Genomic DNA, 17,746 nt, shown 5'->3' with positions numbered 1-17,746 from the left:
CAAAAAAAAAAGCCTATGCCACTCAGCATACGTGTGATGAAATTTCGGGTGAACAAACTATCCGGTAAGATTGCGCAGCTCACGTAATAATTTTCGCCCGTGCGATGGAGCTCTTGTGCACCATTACAACAGTAGCGCTGGCGATATCACCTTGCCCCTAAATTCCACAACTCTTGTATTCTCATGTGCACAAGCCGTTTGTCTTGTTATGTTTAGCGAATGATCATTACAAGTGAAAGAAGATCGCACTACATTTATTTTTTGCAAAGCTAACCACGCTAAGGAGCTACCATGGCTCATTGTTAGAGTCACCAAATCTGTAAAGCCCTGCAAAAACTACCACGTGCACTGTCGAACTAGTCTTTATTAGCACGTGTTGTAAACGAAATCACGAGCGCAAGCTTAGGTAAGCGATGACCAAAGTGATCCACACACCAGTGGCCGCCACTGCAGCCTGAAGTGAGCTCAGGGTGGCATTGAAAAACTACGACTAAGGTCCATTTCAGGCTCACTATGTACTAACACTCGCGCGGGAAATGCAACTTTGACTGATGCAAAAACCCGTACCTGTAAACTTTTATTTTCGTAATTCAGCTTGCAACTAAAAAAAAATCTCGTTATGTGTCTGCCTAATGCTTTTCTCCAGGCTAATGATTCCCATTGCAACTGTGGTGATGGCGTGCTTCCTTCTACCGCACTTTGCCGATGGCCCTGCCGACCAAGAACTTTTGAAGCAGCAGGTGGACGGATGCATCCAACGTTGGTGGGCTGTTCTACTCAGTTTCAACAACTTTTACCCCGTTGACAAAATGGTGAGATGTCTTCTCTAGCTACAAGCACATCAAAGTTATTGTCTCCGATTAAAACGAAAACCACTTAACCCAATGTCAACGAACTACATACTGTGTTTACACAAAAAATTGTGGTACAATCTAACGGAATGAGGGGTTGATGTCCTGACGTCAGTCTTTAAGCTATATATTCCCACAACGGCATATATACAGTTGAACAGCACGGCAGGCTGTCTAACAGCATCGTGCTGCCAGAGTACGCCACGCTGCGTCCCGCACAGTGAAACGAACCTTTACGCGTAAGCGCGAATCATACCTTAGGACAATTTGTAAACTGAAAATATTTCATTTGTCATCTTCTATAATTACAGATAAAGACAAACCTGCAGGTAAAAATATCGGCCTGCATGCCAATATCGTAAAATTCAAAGCAAGTTAGCATATTTGGGTCACTTTCTTCTTCTTTTTTGCTTCGGAGAACATGTAAGGTGTTGGCTTTAGGGTCACGTGAATTCCGAACAAGACTAATAAACCATTAAGACTACGTGTTGCCGAAATCTTGCACAGAATTTCGCATCCACTCAATTGTCCCCTATTACGATGGTCAACACGTTTTGGCGCAACGCGGAATATAGTTCAGGATATTAACATAGATTGAGAGACACTGACAAGACTCCGTAAAACGTGAGCAATACTGTTTACGCGTGCTGCTCAGACAGATGGGCAATACCAATGACAAGTTTTCACTATAGTGAAGTTAGGCCAGCGTTGAAAAAATACAAGAAAACAAAGAAAGATTCGCTTTGGGTCCTGCAGCATGCAGTCATTTCATTTCATTTCATTTTCATTTCATTTTATTTCCTTAAAGACCCCTTGCGGGGCATTACATAAGGGGTGGGTACATAAAAATTGAGCAGAAAACAATCGTTTGTCCTAAAGTGAAAGATGATTAGTGATACTGGTTGTGAAGGTAGAAGTACAAGTCTTGAAAGCATCTGTGCGTGCGCGCACACACACACGCTTCGACGGCTGCATATATGTTCATTTGTGCGTGCGTGTGTGTGTGTGTGGGGGGGGGGTTCGAGTCGGCAATCAAAAACTGAACAGGCCAGCAATGGAAATAAGTGCGTGATGAGATGATAGAGTACTGGTGGCCGAAAACTGGAAAGGACAAAAGTAGGTTGTGGAAAAAAAATAAAGGATATTCTGTCGTAAAGGGAAGAGAACTGCGATAAAAATTTGAGTTTTTTTTTCCTATAGTAAGAAAAAAATTTTCGACATAGACAAATAGGTCAACTTAAAAAAAGGGAAAAAAACTTTTTTCTATATTCGTCGAGTCTGGTGGCTGTCTTGTCACTGCCCTTTTGTGAAAGGGCGCTCTTAGCATACTTTCATACATGCTCGATGCTCCTCCTTCTACATCTGCGCCATTTCGATGCCTATTTCTTGATGGCGCCCATGTAGGCGCGTGGTTTCGAAAGACCTTTCTCGTACGCGAGGCGTGAAGGGGGGGGGGGGCACTTTAATGGTGGACATATGAACATTGAATACAGTAAGATAAGAAGTTGGGCGAGTTGGTTTTGCTTTTCACTACCACAGTTGGTTTTGGCTATCGAGTTGCAGGAAGGGAGCATGAATTGTCTAAAACGTCACTTGAAGTTGGCATACTGAGCGCAAAGCTTCTAGTTTTTGTCAACTCGTTGGGTATTCATAAGGTTGCATGGTGCTTTGAATATGTCTTTCCCGAATAAAAATTTACAGTTGCTAGTACCACATCATCTGTGTCCTTGTTTTCCTTGTGTACCATATTTTCGCGCCCCTCAGTTTATAATAACCAACAATGAATGTCGCCATCCTTACAAGGAGGGGTGGAGGGGTGAATATTGAGGCACCCTACAAAAATCCACAAAAACAGGCTGCTCGCTCACTCTATACAGAGACGAAGACGTGGCTCTGCACATCCGCTATAAAGCCATGAACTCAACTTCCTATTTGCATCGAGTGGGCCCCATCATAAGATTAATTCACAGCATATCCACGGCGTGAATGATGATGAGAAGGCGAAGTGTTCATCCGTCCATCCGTCCACCCATGCATTTATCCGTCCATCTGTCTGTCTGTCTGTCTGTCTGTCTGTCTGTCTGTCTGTCTGTCTGTCTGTCTGTCTGTCTGTCTGTCTGTCTGTCTGTCTGTCTGTCTGTCTGTCTGCCTGCCTGTCTGTCTGTCTGTCCTTCCACTCATCAGTATGTCCACACCTTCATCCGATGGGTGCTCTGGTGTCATAGGATCGAACGGACGGACGGATGGATGATCAGACAGACAGACAGACAGACAGACAGACAGACAGACAGACAGACAGACAGACAGACAGACAGACAGACAGACAGACAGACAGACAGACAGACAGACAGACAGATGGATGGATGGATGGACGCTTCACCCCACTCATCATCATTCACTCCGTGAATATGCTGTGAATTTCTTATATTAACAGCACCATCTATCCTCTTTCAACGTCAACTATACAAAAACTACTAATGCCATCTAGTGACATTATTTCCAAGGACATATACACAGAACGCCAACTAGTTAGCAATTCATACGCTAACGGTGGTTACATACGTACTACACACAAACGGAGGAGGAAATGACTTACACCTTAAGGAGCTTTGCCCCTATAAGCATGATTCTTGCTAAGATTTAATATACTGAAAACCAGTTGAAGTTGCCGTTAACACCTGAAAGAAATAAACACCTCAAAATATTATAATATATATTCACTGCCTGAGAACTGTCCGTGCAGACTTCATTGTGTGCGCGCACAACATTCATAAACTACTCACGTGCCAATATAGTTTACTTTCTGGTATTACAGATGAATTTCCGCAGTAGAAGTGATATTTCGTTTTCCTGTACTCTGTCATCTTGCAGTGCATGATTCACCTGTGGTACGTCAGCACCGACGTTCAAATATTCCTCGTCATAGCATTTCCGCTCACCATCCTCTTCGTCTGGTAAGCACACTTATATTACAGGCTCCTATACCTTTCTATTCCTTAGAATAGAAATTAATTAACAAAAAGATCCACTTATCACAGTGCTTCAATTCATAAGCAGTATGAATAGACAATGAAGTAACAGTGCGTCCTGCGAACTTAGTGAATATACTTTTTGTATTTTTATAAAGATATTACATTGTGCCGGTAAGTGCTTTTATGAGGTGAGCTTTTACAATAATTCCCAAATTTTAGGCTTGTGCTCAATCGGTCTTGTACTGTGAAATATGCTTCCGTTACAATATATACAACCAAAATCTCAGGAGAAATTTCGGGTATTGTTTCTATGTGATAATTCCCTGCACTAAAAAAAAAAGAAGACACACCAACATCAAGTTTGTTTATTATGGACTGTTCGAAGCAGCACAGTAAATACCACGCGTGGTACGTAGCAAACTCAATAAAAAAAAAAAACGCCAGTCCTGCGCCGAACAGACATCCCAGCCACTGTGGAAGGTAAAGTGGTAGCCTTTCTGAAGAAGTCCGTTGCAAACTCACTTGGAGGGATTAGTGCAAGTACAGCTATAGTATTATTATTAATATTATTATTATTATTATTATTATTAGTATTATTATTATTATTATTATTATTATTATTATTATTATTATTATTATCATTTGGTTTGTAGAAGACACAGAGGAAATAGGGAGGGAACAAACATGCTGACAAGTGCCACCTATAGGGGCACAACACCTGCCTTAGGCACTGCGCCGGGCTCCCGACCGGGTTGCAGAAATTAGGTGCCTTTTCTCATTTTCTAACCATACCATTACCACCTGCCTTCTCCTTCGGGAAGGAGAGACATAGAGGAAAATAAGGCAGGAGGGGAAAAAAAGGAGAGAAAAGAGGAAAGTAAAAGAAGATGAAAAAAAAAGCACGCACACCCATCCACTACGCCAGAAGCCATTAAAATTTCGCGAAGTAGGGAATCACCCGCTATGTCCTTATTCATCATTCCGCAGGCGGAGAAGCGTGGTGCCCGCTACGCGTCCGTGTGGTATTATAGGCACATTGTTGATGATGTGGTTGATTAAAATGAATATTTATGGCTGAATCCTTTCCAATGACTGTAAAGCTTTAAACCATTCATTCGTTACGCAATTCACATTGTGTTATGCCTGGTATTTTTTTAATCTTCTACCAATCAATTTCACATATGTTAACGTGTAATATATGACATGTACTGACATGCCCCGTGTATAACATTGTTTTCCGAACGACTTTCAAGTACAGGCGTGGTTCTGCTGTAGAATACTCGACTGCCACGAAAAGTGTATGGGTTAAAATTTCGGTTTGCGTCTTGTCTTCTTCGTTTCCTTCACTGTGCGCGATAAATGTTATGAACACTGTCGGCGGTGGCGGACTAGTACTTAGCCAAGATCGGCTGTTGTTGTTATCCCATAATAGTTTTCGCTGTAAAGGAAATGCAAGCCACTGCCTGTAGTTGTTGTACTTATGACAGTGCTTACGTTTACCGTATTGGTTGTCACAAATAAACAAATAGATCGACAACATGCTAAAGTTATATGCGTATTGACTGAGGTCTTTCGTATGAATATCGGCAGAATTGTATATAAAATCACCATTTTTGTCTTACCTCATGTGGTGTTGATGGCAGAAAACCAAATTGGTTGTGAGTGAAAAATCAACGTTCTCCGTAAACTAAAATATTGAGAACAATGCACACTAAATAAATAATAAATATATCTGGTTAGAGTAAGAATCGAACCACGGCCTTAAGCATGGCAGGCTGATGTTCTCACCGAGTCAGAACACTGCTCGAAACTGCTTTGGAAAAAGAAATACTGTATGAATGGCATGTGGCGGGAGGAGTCTCCCTAACGCATATGAGATTGCGTGGCAGAAGCGTCGAATCATGCCCGGTGTCCACAAATGTCAACAGCGCAACGAGTGGGTGTATTAAAGAACCACCCATTACAAAGTGCTCAGACATATTTAGTGACCATAGAGCCGCAAGAGAGAGAGAAAAAAGATAAACGAAGAAGGCAAGGAGGTTATTAATCAACAAAGTCACCAGCTGCGTATGTTCGTGTGTTGCATCACGGATTCGTAGTGGACCCTTCGCTGATTGGCAAGCGTAATAATTAAGGCGTTGTGGGCATTTTGCAACAGTACCACCTGATGTGGGCATTCTAGGGTACTTCGAAACGGCCAATGTTTCGCGTGGTGCAATCGTTTGTTCTTTTGTGGCAGAGTTGAGGCATGCACCGATAACCGAAGCATGCAGCCTAGTAATTAAGACGGCGATGATGCGGCCAGAATACGCTATTGCGTTCTATTCCTGAACGCGAAGTTCAGGTGATCTTCAGGTTGTTCCCCCCTTTAGTCGAATAAACTAGGAGGTATTTCTTTCCTGAGGGCGTTATTTTATTTAGGTAGTAATTTAGGATTTTTAATTGGCAGTTAGCTCTAAATAACGAACAGCATTGATATTTGAAATTCAATACTATATCTGTCACAACAGAACTGTGTAGTCACGTCGAATGCTATAGAGAGGGTTTCTGAATTACTTTTGACAACTAGTGACCTGGTTTTTTAATTAAAAACAGCAGTACTAGCATTTGATTTCACGAGAGCAATTTGACGATTATCATTTTTCCAACAGGGCTTGATAAATTAGAAAAAAAGAGCATGCAAAATATCCAAAATGACATTGTGATCCCGAGAACATAAAGCAAGAATGTTTTTTTTTGTTGTTATAGGCACCCCAAGTTCGCACTTTTGCTGTCGTGTGCTATTTCTCTGGCATTTTGTATTTTGGTATCTCTGCAAACTCACTTTTGGCACCTGGCTTACTCCGCCACGGCTTCATCCAACGACATGGTGTAAGTATGCAGAAAGCATGGCAATTATTTATGAATAAGATTCAATGAAGTTAGTATACTCTTTTTGTCGAAATACACGCAGATTAAAGCTGATAACAAGCAAGCAAACATAGACTGACCACTAATATGTGTACAAGAACATGCATTGCAAGGAAGAAAGAAAAATAGGAGATATGGAAAAAGTAGGAACTTAAACCAGTTCAGCATAACCAGTATGCTACGCTACGATGAGAGAAATCTATGGCGGAGTTCTAAAGTTAGAGGTATGCAAAAAAAAAGCCACAAAAAAGAGCGCCCATAGAACGTCACAGCCCATCAGGCTTGTTCAGTATGCATCACAATCGGTCTACTTTATGCAAGTCCGTTCTTTTTGAACATTTTAACAACAAAATGGTCGCCTCTATTTTTGGCGACTCCTCAGGACAACATTCCAGAATGATTTCTACTTAGATCAGTGTGTGAGCAAAATGATCTGAGGCGCTTGCGAGTGATCGGGTCGCCACAGCGTAACGAGAACAGTCCCCGAGGATGCGGTGCAGGGCCTCCGCGTGACAGAGCGTTGTCGTTCATTCGTATGCTAAAGGAATATGACTTCGCGAAAGCCACTCTTATCCATAGCCGGCGCAGGAGAGAGGTCCCTTCTAGATGGAGTTCAGGGGTGTGATTCTCGATGTGACTACCTTGTGGACTGTCCACTTCGGCCTTCATTGATTCGCTGGAGCTCGGCGATACGCGCACTCCTTTTTGCGGTCCTTCTTTCACAGCGTTACTTTAACGTCACAAGGCTTTCAAACCTCTTGACACTATTTAGAAGATGGAATGCGTTTCACCGCAACAAATGCTGCCCCCAGAAATCCAATGTCGGATGCATATCTCAGAGGCCATGCATAAACTCTTGTCACGTTAGCCCTTGAATTAGGTTTAAAGATGTTGCCCGCCTAGCGTACTTGGATAGTCGGTACGCATTCCCTGCATCGTTCTCAAACTTCTCAACACGTTCATATGCGGCATTTTTTATTCTAAAAGAGCCAAATGCATTTCAACAAACACTGGGAAAACGTGTTTTTTTCTACTAATCGGACATGCTTAAGCAATTTTCGCCAGTATGTTCCTCTTCCATAAATACTTCAAATTTATATTGTATCTAAAAATTACATAGCTCAAAATAGTGGACATTGAGGAGTACAGTTCGTATTTGGCTCATGTAGATAAGAACTTTTCATTTGGGCTTGAATTAGCTCGCGAAATCTACTTTAATCTTACATGCTATAATGTTACATTAAATAGTCATCGTACGAAAACTACAAAGAAATTACCAAAACAATGGTATATTATTTTAATGTAGCAGGACATAACTTGAATGATCTCAAACACTACATACTTCAGTCAAACTTCCGGTCCACAAGATACAGAAAATATATCGAGTCATATCTTGTTCACAAGCTCAATACACTCTAGTTAGCAGGTATAAATATTTATAAAGGGTATCTCGAATTCATTCGGTATGGTACATACACACAAAAAGAACAATGCGAGTTAAGCCCTCCCTCTCAGAATTTCCAACTACCATTGTGAACCGAGATTCAGCGAAAATGGTGCATCCTCACTCCCCCCCCCCCTCACATTTCTTTGTTTTCTCAACTCACACAATCCGTCACAGTTATAGAGTTAATTTTAACTCTATGGTCACAGTGCCCCCCCCCCCCCCCCATCCGCTCTCCCAATGTTTCTATCTCCCTCTCCTTTGTTAGAATTAAGGAGACAGTACGGAGCGCAGACATGCTAGCGCTAAAGAAATCAGTTCGGTCCTAGCCTCTAGAAAGACAAGTACGCTTGTCGAAACGTCTGCTCTACACAACCCCTGTTTATGGACTTTTCGATTGTAATAGCCTCAAAAGTTCATGGCAACACCCTTTGAAGTTTATGGTCAACTTCATTGGCACAAAGGTAGAAAAATAGCAAAACCAAAAGTGGACATCCTCACCATAAAGTTATGGTGAACATTTAGTTTTTCATAAATACATGATCCATTTCTAATTATATAAATATAAAAGTATTGTTTTAAAATGAATAAAAAAACGAGCATGAGACTGAGGAACCAATGGTTGGCAAAGTCAGTTTGTAAGTGTGACTTGCCGGTATAGGCTCTAGCATACTTCTAGCTATTATGTGATTACAGCTTATTTCATCAAATTAAAATGCGAACACTTTCTTTACAACACGTAAGAAAACAGCTTTTCTCGTGCTCACTGTTAGCCTGCCGAGATTTACCCCTGGAATCTTTCTTGTAAGGCGCCTTTATATTCACCAGGGTTTTTTTAATGACTCAGTTATGCTCCAGTAATAGAATTCATACTTCATTGTCAATGCCTTCTGTCAAATGAGGGATTTTGTGAGCTTCAAATGCCAACATAAATAATATGGCATGCTATGGAAGTAGCGAAAGCTGTTCTAGGGCGTGCGATGACAGCTGATATTTTTTATTATTTCCGGTGCAGTCAGGTGCTCTACAGCACAGCAATGGTAATGCGAGAGGAAAAAAAATTAAACTAGTCTTTCATTACAATTAAGGGGTAAAATAAAGAGAAATATGAGAAACTTTAGCATTAATTTGGGGCCTGTTACCTGCATTGGCGCAAAGCGCGCACTGAAAACAGACGTTGTGCTGGGGTGACAGAAAGAAACGCGAACAGTGTGCCGCGCAGCTTTAATCTCGCCTTCATGGCAATAAAAAGATGCTAGCTTGGCTCTTGAGTGCACCATAGATAGGTCTGGAGGCTTTTTATTATTACCGAAAACCAACTGCTCGAAATGAAATGCACAACAGCACAGCGCGTAGATGTGGCATCGTTCGGCTTTCTTTCCATCGCGATTGTACATGTTTATAATACATATGGTTATAGAGATTACATAGTACATATGGTTATAGAAAGCAAGTTATAGGAAGATATGGAAGCCTGCAGAAAGCTCTAGCCTCCTAACGAAACTGGAGATCTTTTACTGGGTAAATAGTTACAGAAACATAGATGCTATATAGCTATTTTTGATTAGGACTTGAAAAACACAATAGTAGAGGACAAGAGGGCATAACATGACATTGTTAATCATTCTCAATTTTTGTTTTACAGGCGTGTTGTAGAAACAATCGAGCTGGTCTACTTCCGACCTTTCACGCATGTCGCAACGTATATTCTTGGCGTCGTCGCCGGATATTTGACGATGCAGTACGGGAAAGTAAAAATTGGCGTGGTAAGTAACCGAAAGTTTTAAAACAGTGGTTAGCAAGGCTTGTTGCTTGGGTTATATTCGGCTTCGAAGAGCACAAATACGGAAAACAAAAGCAAAGAACGCATCATGCAGGCGCTGAAAACAAAACACCTTTTAGCGTTTTGTTTTTATGATACTATGCCAAAGAACATTTGTGAGGATCTGGCGTAAGTGCTGTTCTGATAATCAAAAATAGAAGTGGTCTTGACAAGACCAGAGTAAGATTATTATGCAATAACGACTCATTTTCAGCCTCAGTACAGTAAAAGTGCATAGGTGTGCTCATAAGGCGTTCGCAATGTTCCTGTATCTTTAAAATACAATTGAATCGCTTAGTTTTTCATATGTTTTGTAACAAAATGGCTTATATTATTTCTGTCAACAAAGTATTTGATTACCAATGAATCGGTGTTTTTGAATAGCGTAAGCGTGTAGCCGACTTAAGCGTGTAAATGTAAGGCTGGAAATGAAAGAAAACGATATCTTTCTCAGAATGATTAAAAAAAGGGATGCACTCTTTAATATCTTATTTAACATCTCATTATTTAGGCTTATCTGAGTTTGCTCTTGCTGAATCACTGTCGGGAAATTATTCTCATTTAGGCGATATTTCACGCCTTTCATTATCTCTTTCTTTTCCTGCGAAACAAGCTTCATAAAAACGTAAGATATGTACCCTGAGAAGCTGCTGGTTTAGCATATTCATTGGGCGTAGCAACGCAGCATAAAGTATTGAGAAACTCGCAACTTTTGAAAAATTGGAGTAGCGTAATACTTCAGGTGTGCGTTATTCTCGCAACAGTGCTTATACCCTATGTCTAACTTGGTAATTGATCCGCGTGTTCTCGGGCACTCACTGTTGATGGGAACTTGCAGTGGTCGAAGCTTGGGCTATCGACATGTCGACTACAAGTATTTCGCACGACCTGGGTGTTTGAGAAACCTTCGTCATCATGCTGCAACATTCAAAAACCTGCGCAGGTCATGCAGCTGGCCCAATGGATCATATCACTGGCACTAACCGGCTTCGTGCTCTTCATCACGCTGCCATGGAATCGAGGCAATCCACCAGACGATATTACGACGGCCATTTACGGCGGATTCCACCGTCTGGTGTGGTCAGTGGGGCTCGTGTGGCCCGCGTACGCCTGCGCCACAGGTCGAGGAGGTGAGGAAGGGAGCAGCGTCATCGATATGATGCATATGCGCCTGTCGACCAGGAATTCCTCCGCAGCGTCTCTAGAGATAGTGAACCCGTTGTTCAGCCCACGATTTCGTGAATATTAACTCAGTACGAGTGATGAAAAGAGGCAGTTGAAGCTTGTATCTGTGCGGTTGACAGCTGTGCAGAGTCGTACGATACTTATTGACCTCGAAGTCTCACAGACTAGTATGTACGTTTTCTAATTTATGCGCTAATGGACATGGACGTCGTAGGTGTGATACGGAGTTGTGCTGAACGAGTGTAGATCGGTATATAGCGTCTATTTACAGAGGCTATGCAATTAGTGAGACGACAGCTCTTGCTTTCCGATAATAATAAGAAAAAATATTACCGTGATATTGTGTTTTGGAGTTTTTCGTTTACAGTGCCGGTTATTTTGTCGCATTGTTGAAAATGTTCTGCATTTGGCCAATATTTTTCAAAAATGTTTTAAAATGTGGCTGGGCGAGTTTTTGGCACTTTTAAAGTGTGTTTTGTTAATTGCTCACCGAGAAGGAGTAGGAACAAAAAAAAAAACAAAAATGGAAGGATAAAGAGGTTAGCCCACTCTCAGACATGCTGGCTACCCTGAGCAGGGGTAAGGGACACAGACATTCGCTAAATTTGGTGACATCTGTACGTCGTGCGACCACTCGGCAGCAGCTCCAGTGTTGTGCCATTAATTATTGGGAAATACGCGAAAAAAGTATGTCTGGTGAAAGAAACGAGTTATCAAGAGCTACTTCCGGTGACATGAAGCAGATATCAACTGGAACATTCTGGTAAAATTTCAGTATCGCACTGCATATCGTGTGGCTTCCCAGAACATTTGAACACGGCTCATTGGAAACACACGGTGCCACACTGTACAATGCTCTGGGAAGCGACGCGCATTGTAGAGCGACACTAATTTTACCAGTATGTTCCACTGGGCCTGTGCTGCAAATAACGAGTAGTCGTTTTTGGTAAGTAGATATTTTCGTCTGATACGATTTTTTGCCTATTTTCCATTCAGTCATGGCAAGCCACCGCTGTTGCCCAAGAAAGATGGGGCTACGTGCACGTGTCGCCAGATACTAGTCATGTGGTTGTCTTATCTCTATAGCGTGAATATTGATAAATGCTTTGATGCTACACTGACGTCAAGAACATTAACGTCATAGTACCTTACATGTTTTTTTTCTGATATTCTTAGTTGCCAAAAATGCAAGTTATTGTCCACTATAGCTTCATCTTGTTAATTAGTATGCCTTTACTATCATAACGCCAAAAATAGCATTTTATATGCAAGGGCCAAGCACTGAATATGACAGCAACAAGTTTTATAGGTATACAAAGCTGGACTAGCAGCTAAATTTTATGGATCCGATCTCGCGGAACTCTAGATTTTATGCATGGTTTTAACCAACGTAACGAAGTAAAGGCTAATGTCTGGCGGAATTGATGAACTGCACTTCTCAGCGATAACTTTCAATGTGATGCAAACCACTGCGAACATGGGCATGCTTTAGCACTAAAGGAACTTTCGCTGCTTCCCCCCACCTCACCCTGGCGTCCATGTTTTTTCCAATCACGAGAAGAAAGAATCCAGGCGTTTCTTTTCGGTTTGCAGAGCTATTGAGCAAGATTCACACACAGGATGATGTTATCGCATGTGCCCTCCGTGCGACGGAAACGGTCGGCTCGTTTTCTCTCTGCTTCAGCTGCGTTCGTCACTCCCGTTCACGCGCTTTTACACGCGGGTAGAACATGCTATAAATTTGTACTTTATACTGAATATGACAACGATGGCAATGGCTAAATAATGTCGAGAGTGTCCATATAATCGCTTTATCGCTAAAAAATTCAACCGTAAAAGTTAGCGCCATGTCAACTAAATAAGCTTCAAAATCGAGCTTTCATAATCACGTATAGTAAACTTGGTTCTGCGATTGTCTTATCGAATAGTATACCCTATGCGCTCATTTGAAAGCAGCAATCATGCAAAATTGAAAGCCTGTGGTTTATCCTCGACCACCTATGTTTCAACCTGTTAAAGACACTGTCGTTACCTTGAAGGTTTGCAGGCAACATGCTATAGTTTGCAGTTTCTCCAAGAGCACCGAAATACACCTATTAGTTAACGCAATCTTTCTAGACTTTCCCAGGAAAGCTAAAAAATGCGTGGTACATAGTTTAGATGATGAGGAAATGTGTAAGATTTAGGGCAGATAGCATAATTGTAGAGGCTGCATATTTTATTGTAGCATTAGAGCACTACAGCATATTTCCCTCTAGTTCTGCAGCAGCTTATTCATAGCCTGCTCTCTGCTTGGCTTGTAGCCCTTCTTTCGCTCGTTTAACTACCCCAACAGAACAGCACAGAAAAATGTGGTATACAACTGTCATCAACTATATATAAAGCTCTTTCTTGTGACTGAACTTTCGTAATCGCCGACAAGCTTTCACCCTCGTCAAGCACGGCTGATGATTTCGTTTCTTCTGTTCTTTTTTTGTTTTAACGCAGGTTTGCTAAACGCCTTCTTCTCCTGGAAGGCGTTCTTGCCATTATCTAGGCTCGTATATTGTATCTATCTAGTTCATGTTCCTCTTCTATACCTTCGCATGGGCATCCTAAAAACGCACATCAGCCTCAACGAGTTTTTCCAGGTGAGACACCGTTGTGAAATTAATACAAGTGTGTGCCTTGCCAATACGATTATGATTTTGCTAACATGCAGTGGAGGGTATATCACCGAATTTCGCCAAACCAAGCTAATTGTTGCACGCGAACAATCACTGTGAAAGTGCATGTACGGCTGCCAATTTTTTAAAACCAGAACGCGAAAAGCGAGAACTGCCGAGTCGACAAGTGCCGGTTGCTGGCGTCCCGGCGTCCGTCTCTCAGAACAACGAGGCAGAAGACAGCAGCTGCACAGTACCGTTCATCGTGCCTGTGCACATATTCTCGTTTATTTCGCCGCCATGCTTGGTTATACGGCGCTTATTAACTCAGCGGTCGACGCTCGCCCTTGAAAACTAAAAAAATTGGGTGGATGTACATTCAATTATGTGAATACACTGTTCGGTGTAATTTGAAACTATGAAAGAGATAATGCTAATTGTTGTTGCTGTTTTAGGTTCCAAAATTACGACAAGATTACGAGAGAAGCCTTAGTCGAGGGCTTGGGAAATGACGGCCACTTGAGGCTCTTCAGGGTACGCCTAAATTTAAGTACCCGGGCTGCATTTCGACTCCACAGGAATGCAGCCATCGCAGCTGGCATTCGATCCTGCAATCTTCGGATCAGCAGTCAAGCACTGAAATCTTTACAACATCGCGGCGGGTGTTATGCAGGTTAACAGCCTTAATATTTATTACAATTTGCAAGCGAAATATAAAATAAACACACCCTACTTGTTGTTGCGACATGAATTGTTCTATAAGTTTTTCACCCGACACAATAGAAACAAACAAGCCATGATGGCCACGTGATGTTATTAAAAACTGTGGCGTCTACTTCAACGCACTAAAAAGAGCGCTGTGACGTGCTGGTATAGGCGCATGCATGAATCATTGAATTATCATTTATTAAGAGAAAAGTTGAATCAGCTCAGCAAAGTTCATTGAAGCATATTTTTCCAATCGGTGTAAATGAAATATAGGCTATGAAATCAGTGCACATGGCTACTTCACGTAAACGCAATGAATAGCTTTCCTACAAAACCTTCTTTGTGATTTGGTTACTTATTCACAAGTTGCGTAGGCACTGAATTGTGCTGCGTGACTGCAATTGCTGGCTTTCAGTACAGTAGTTATAACCTGTGGAATTAACAATACTTTAGTAAACTTGTTGTTGGGCTAGTTCGTGCATATTACAAGAACAATAGACGACTCAAGCCACAGGGGAAGAATAGACGAAAGAAAAGAGTGTCAACTCACACTTTTCTTTAAGCAATTAATAGCTTCGAGAAGCAAACTAACAATGACTGCGACATACGACAATGTGATTATGCGCAAAATAGAGGCAAGGTAAGGTATAATATCCGCATAAGGAAAATGAGGTTTCATTCGTTACATTATGCGGATACAGTGCTACTGCGAATAATAATAAAAAAGGAAAATGGTTTGAAAGCTAAGACTAGGCATTACGTATGAAACTTGTTCATGTTCTTCCTTCAGCACTCGCGCGCAGTGAAGTTTGAAGACTAAAAAACTCCAGCCAGGACCCCATTAACGAGCGTCATATTATCCTTCTCTCTTCAGTTCTTTTCACTTGTCCGCTGTTTTATAATTGAGTCAAGCCACGCGGACAAAAAATATGATAAAAGTTGCTCTGGAGGCAAGTTAGAGCTTAAAGGAGCACTTAGATCAAGATTACTCATGTCAAGATTTTTGCAGGAATTATTAGCTATCGACCCCCTAGCAGCGATTCACGATCTAGAACGCATCTGAGGTACGAATTAGTATCTGTAATATTGATTAATATATCCGCTATCGAACGTAGTTCAAAATAGATCGAAAGCCCGCCAAATTGTAGTGCTGGCAGCGCTACCTCACTGACACGTCGAGGCCGCTGCACAGCTGATGCTGCTTCTACAAAAAATGGTGACGTCACACACACTGGCATTTCGTCTGCTAGGAGCACACGTGCAGTCACTACAGCTATGTCTCTAAAGATGTAGACCAAAGCCACTCCATGCGTTTTCCGCCGGCTAGGTTAAGTAGCGTTCACTTGTACTTCCCTTCTCCCTTTAGCCCCGGCCTCGAGAAGGGGCCTGGTACTGCGAGTGAAACCCTACTGGATCGCCAACACATGATTTACCCTGTAGCAGCTCGGCTAAAGTGAAGCGAGTGAATGCGGCTGTTCTTCACAGGCGTCCAGTCTCTCTGTTCATCGACGCGTACAAAGTTAACCCACTGGCTGCGTTGAGGTTCGTGTCTTGGAAATGCATGAAACGCCACGAGATTTCTGCTTTTTCCGCGCCTCGACGTGCAGGTTCTCACTGCGCAGCGGTTCCCCGACATTTTGACACGCATTGTCACTCTGAATGATCGTACTCACGCTGTTGAGCACATGTAAAATCAGTCGATGTGACATGATGAATCGCACGCACGCTTCAACCCAGCAAGGAGCTCCATCAGAGGGAGCATGGCCGGGAGTCGGCCCCAACACACTCACATCGTCGACGTCATTGTTACTAGCATATCGTCACTCAGAATGATATTTGTGAAATGTATCATACAGAACACGTAGCACTAGTGTCGATGTCGCAAGGCAGTCTATTTTTCGTTTTTTCTCCGTGGCGTTTCTACGCTGTTTGACATCGAATTAAAATAACTTCCACGTGACGGATGCCATTCAAATTTGGCCAATAAGACCTATGCTTACCAGGCGATCGAATGATGGGTACATCTCGATCTTGAAATTTGATGTCATTGCTCCTTTAAAGGGACAGACAACCAATTTTCATGACACCCACTTCATGCAGCTCAACGGAACGTTTACCGCTCCGTGTGCCTAATCACAGAGTGGTTACGTGAAAAAACACCGCAAAACATTTGTAACCAGCCTTTTTTTGTCTGTGGCGAATATGAAGTAGTATACAGACACGAAAACACATGCTTCAAGCAGTGAGGGTAAGAGTGGTTAGTTACTGCAGAAATAAATTACCACATATGTAAGTAACCTAAGTTTCCTTATTACAGCTCAACACTGCCATCGGCCTGTTCGGCATGAGCTTGTTCCTGGCATACCTCCTGTATCTCTCCACGGAAGCACCTGTGACGCACTTTGAAAGGCTGATATTCGAGGGAAAACGGAAGGATGCTATTATGAACAGTGTCAAGAAGCCTGAAGAAGCTCTACCAGCCAAAAAGACCATTGTTGAGTGGGAGAAAAAGAAGGATCCTCTCGAGAAGGGCTTCGACATTAGGCTAACCATGGAGCAAGATGCCAAGATGGCCGTGAATGAAGCTGGCGTCGATAACAAGGCCTTCCAGACCGACTCTGAGAAGTCCAAGCTCTGAACAGTCTTTCAACGCAAGCATGGACTACAAAAAAAAAAGATGCGTGATATGGTGACGGCTACAGATCTGTCGTCTACGCATATTTGAACTTGCAGTGGAGTGAACGCTTCCAAATAAAGGCATACAAGAAAACTCTAAGCAAAATGCCTGCTCTGAAATACATGGCGGGAAAAGTAACCGCTACAGTGTGCGAGTGCCCTCATTATCACATTTATTGAAGCTCGGCCACTCTTTTCACGACACCATCACTCAACACTCTATCGGCATTAAACCATTTCAGCAATACAATTACACCTTACGGGCAATGAAGCGGAGCTACATATCACACTCTCTCGGGCAGTAGTCACTTGGTTTCTGCTACCTTTATCGATTATGTTTGTGCGTACTCGACGCACCTGTTGATGAATACAAAAGAAAAAAAAACAAGCAAAACAAATCGCGATGAGAAGTCGTCGAAAAAAATTGTCGAGTCAGCGTTTCAGCGAGGGGCAATATTAACTTTCTGTAGCATTATCCTTACGTAATATTAAAAATAACAGGGGTTTTAAGCCTGAAATTCACAATATGATAA

The 17,746-nt window shown here is 42.1% G+C and overlaps 1 protein-coding gene across 2 annotated transcripts in view; it reads left to right on the top strand.

Annotated features, from left to right (window-relative positions):
- LOC119162145 (nose resistant to fluoxetine protein 6) overlaps positions 1-17,319 on the top strand; it is a 46,404-nt gene extending 29,085 nt beyond the window's left edge. For both annotated transcript variants that reach the window (XM_075885059.1, XM_075885058.1), the window contains exons 9-15: positions 647-812; positions 3,723-3,805; positions 6,572-6,694; positions 9,823-9,943; positions 10,943-11,129; positions 13,672-13,814; positions 16,855-17,319. In XM_075885059.1, coding sequence (XP_075741174.1) covers positions 647-812; positions 3,723-3,805; positions 6,572-6,694; positions 9,823-9,943; positions 10,943-11,129; positions 13,672-13,814; positions 16,855-17,175 — 1,144 coding nt within the window. In that variant the 3' untranslated portion in view covers positions 17,176-17,319. The remainder of the gene's footprint in view (positions 1-646; positions 813-3,722; positions 3,806-6,571; positions 6,695-9,822; positions 9,944-10,942; positions 11,130-13,671; positions 13,815-16,854) is intronic.
- The last annotated feature ends 427 nt before the right edge of the window (positions 17,320-17,746 follow it).

This window comes from Rhipicephalus microplus, unplaced genomic scaffold (genome assembly GCF_043290135.1).
Source record: "Rhipicephalus microplus isolate Deutch F79 unplaced genomic scaffold, USDA_Rmic scaffold_65, whole genome shotgun sequence".
In the NCBI taxonomy this organism is placed as follows: domain Eukaryota; kingdom Metazoa; phylum Arthropoda; class Arachnida; order Ixodida; family Ixodidae; genus Rhipicephalus; species Rhipicephalus microplus.
This window is presented reverse-complemented; position numbering and strand designations above follow the sequence as displayed.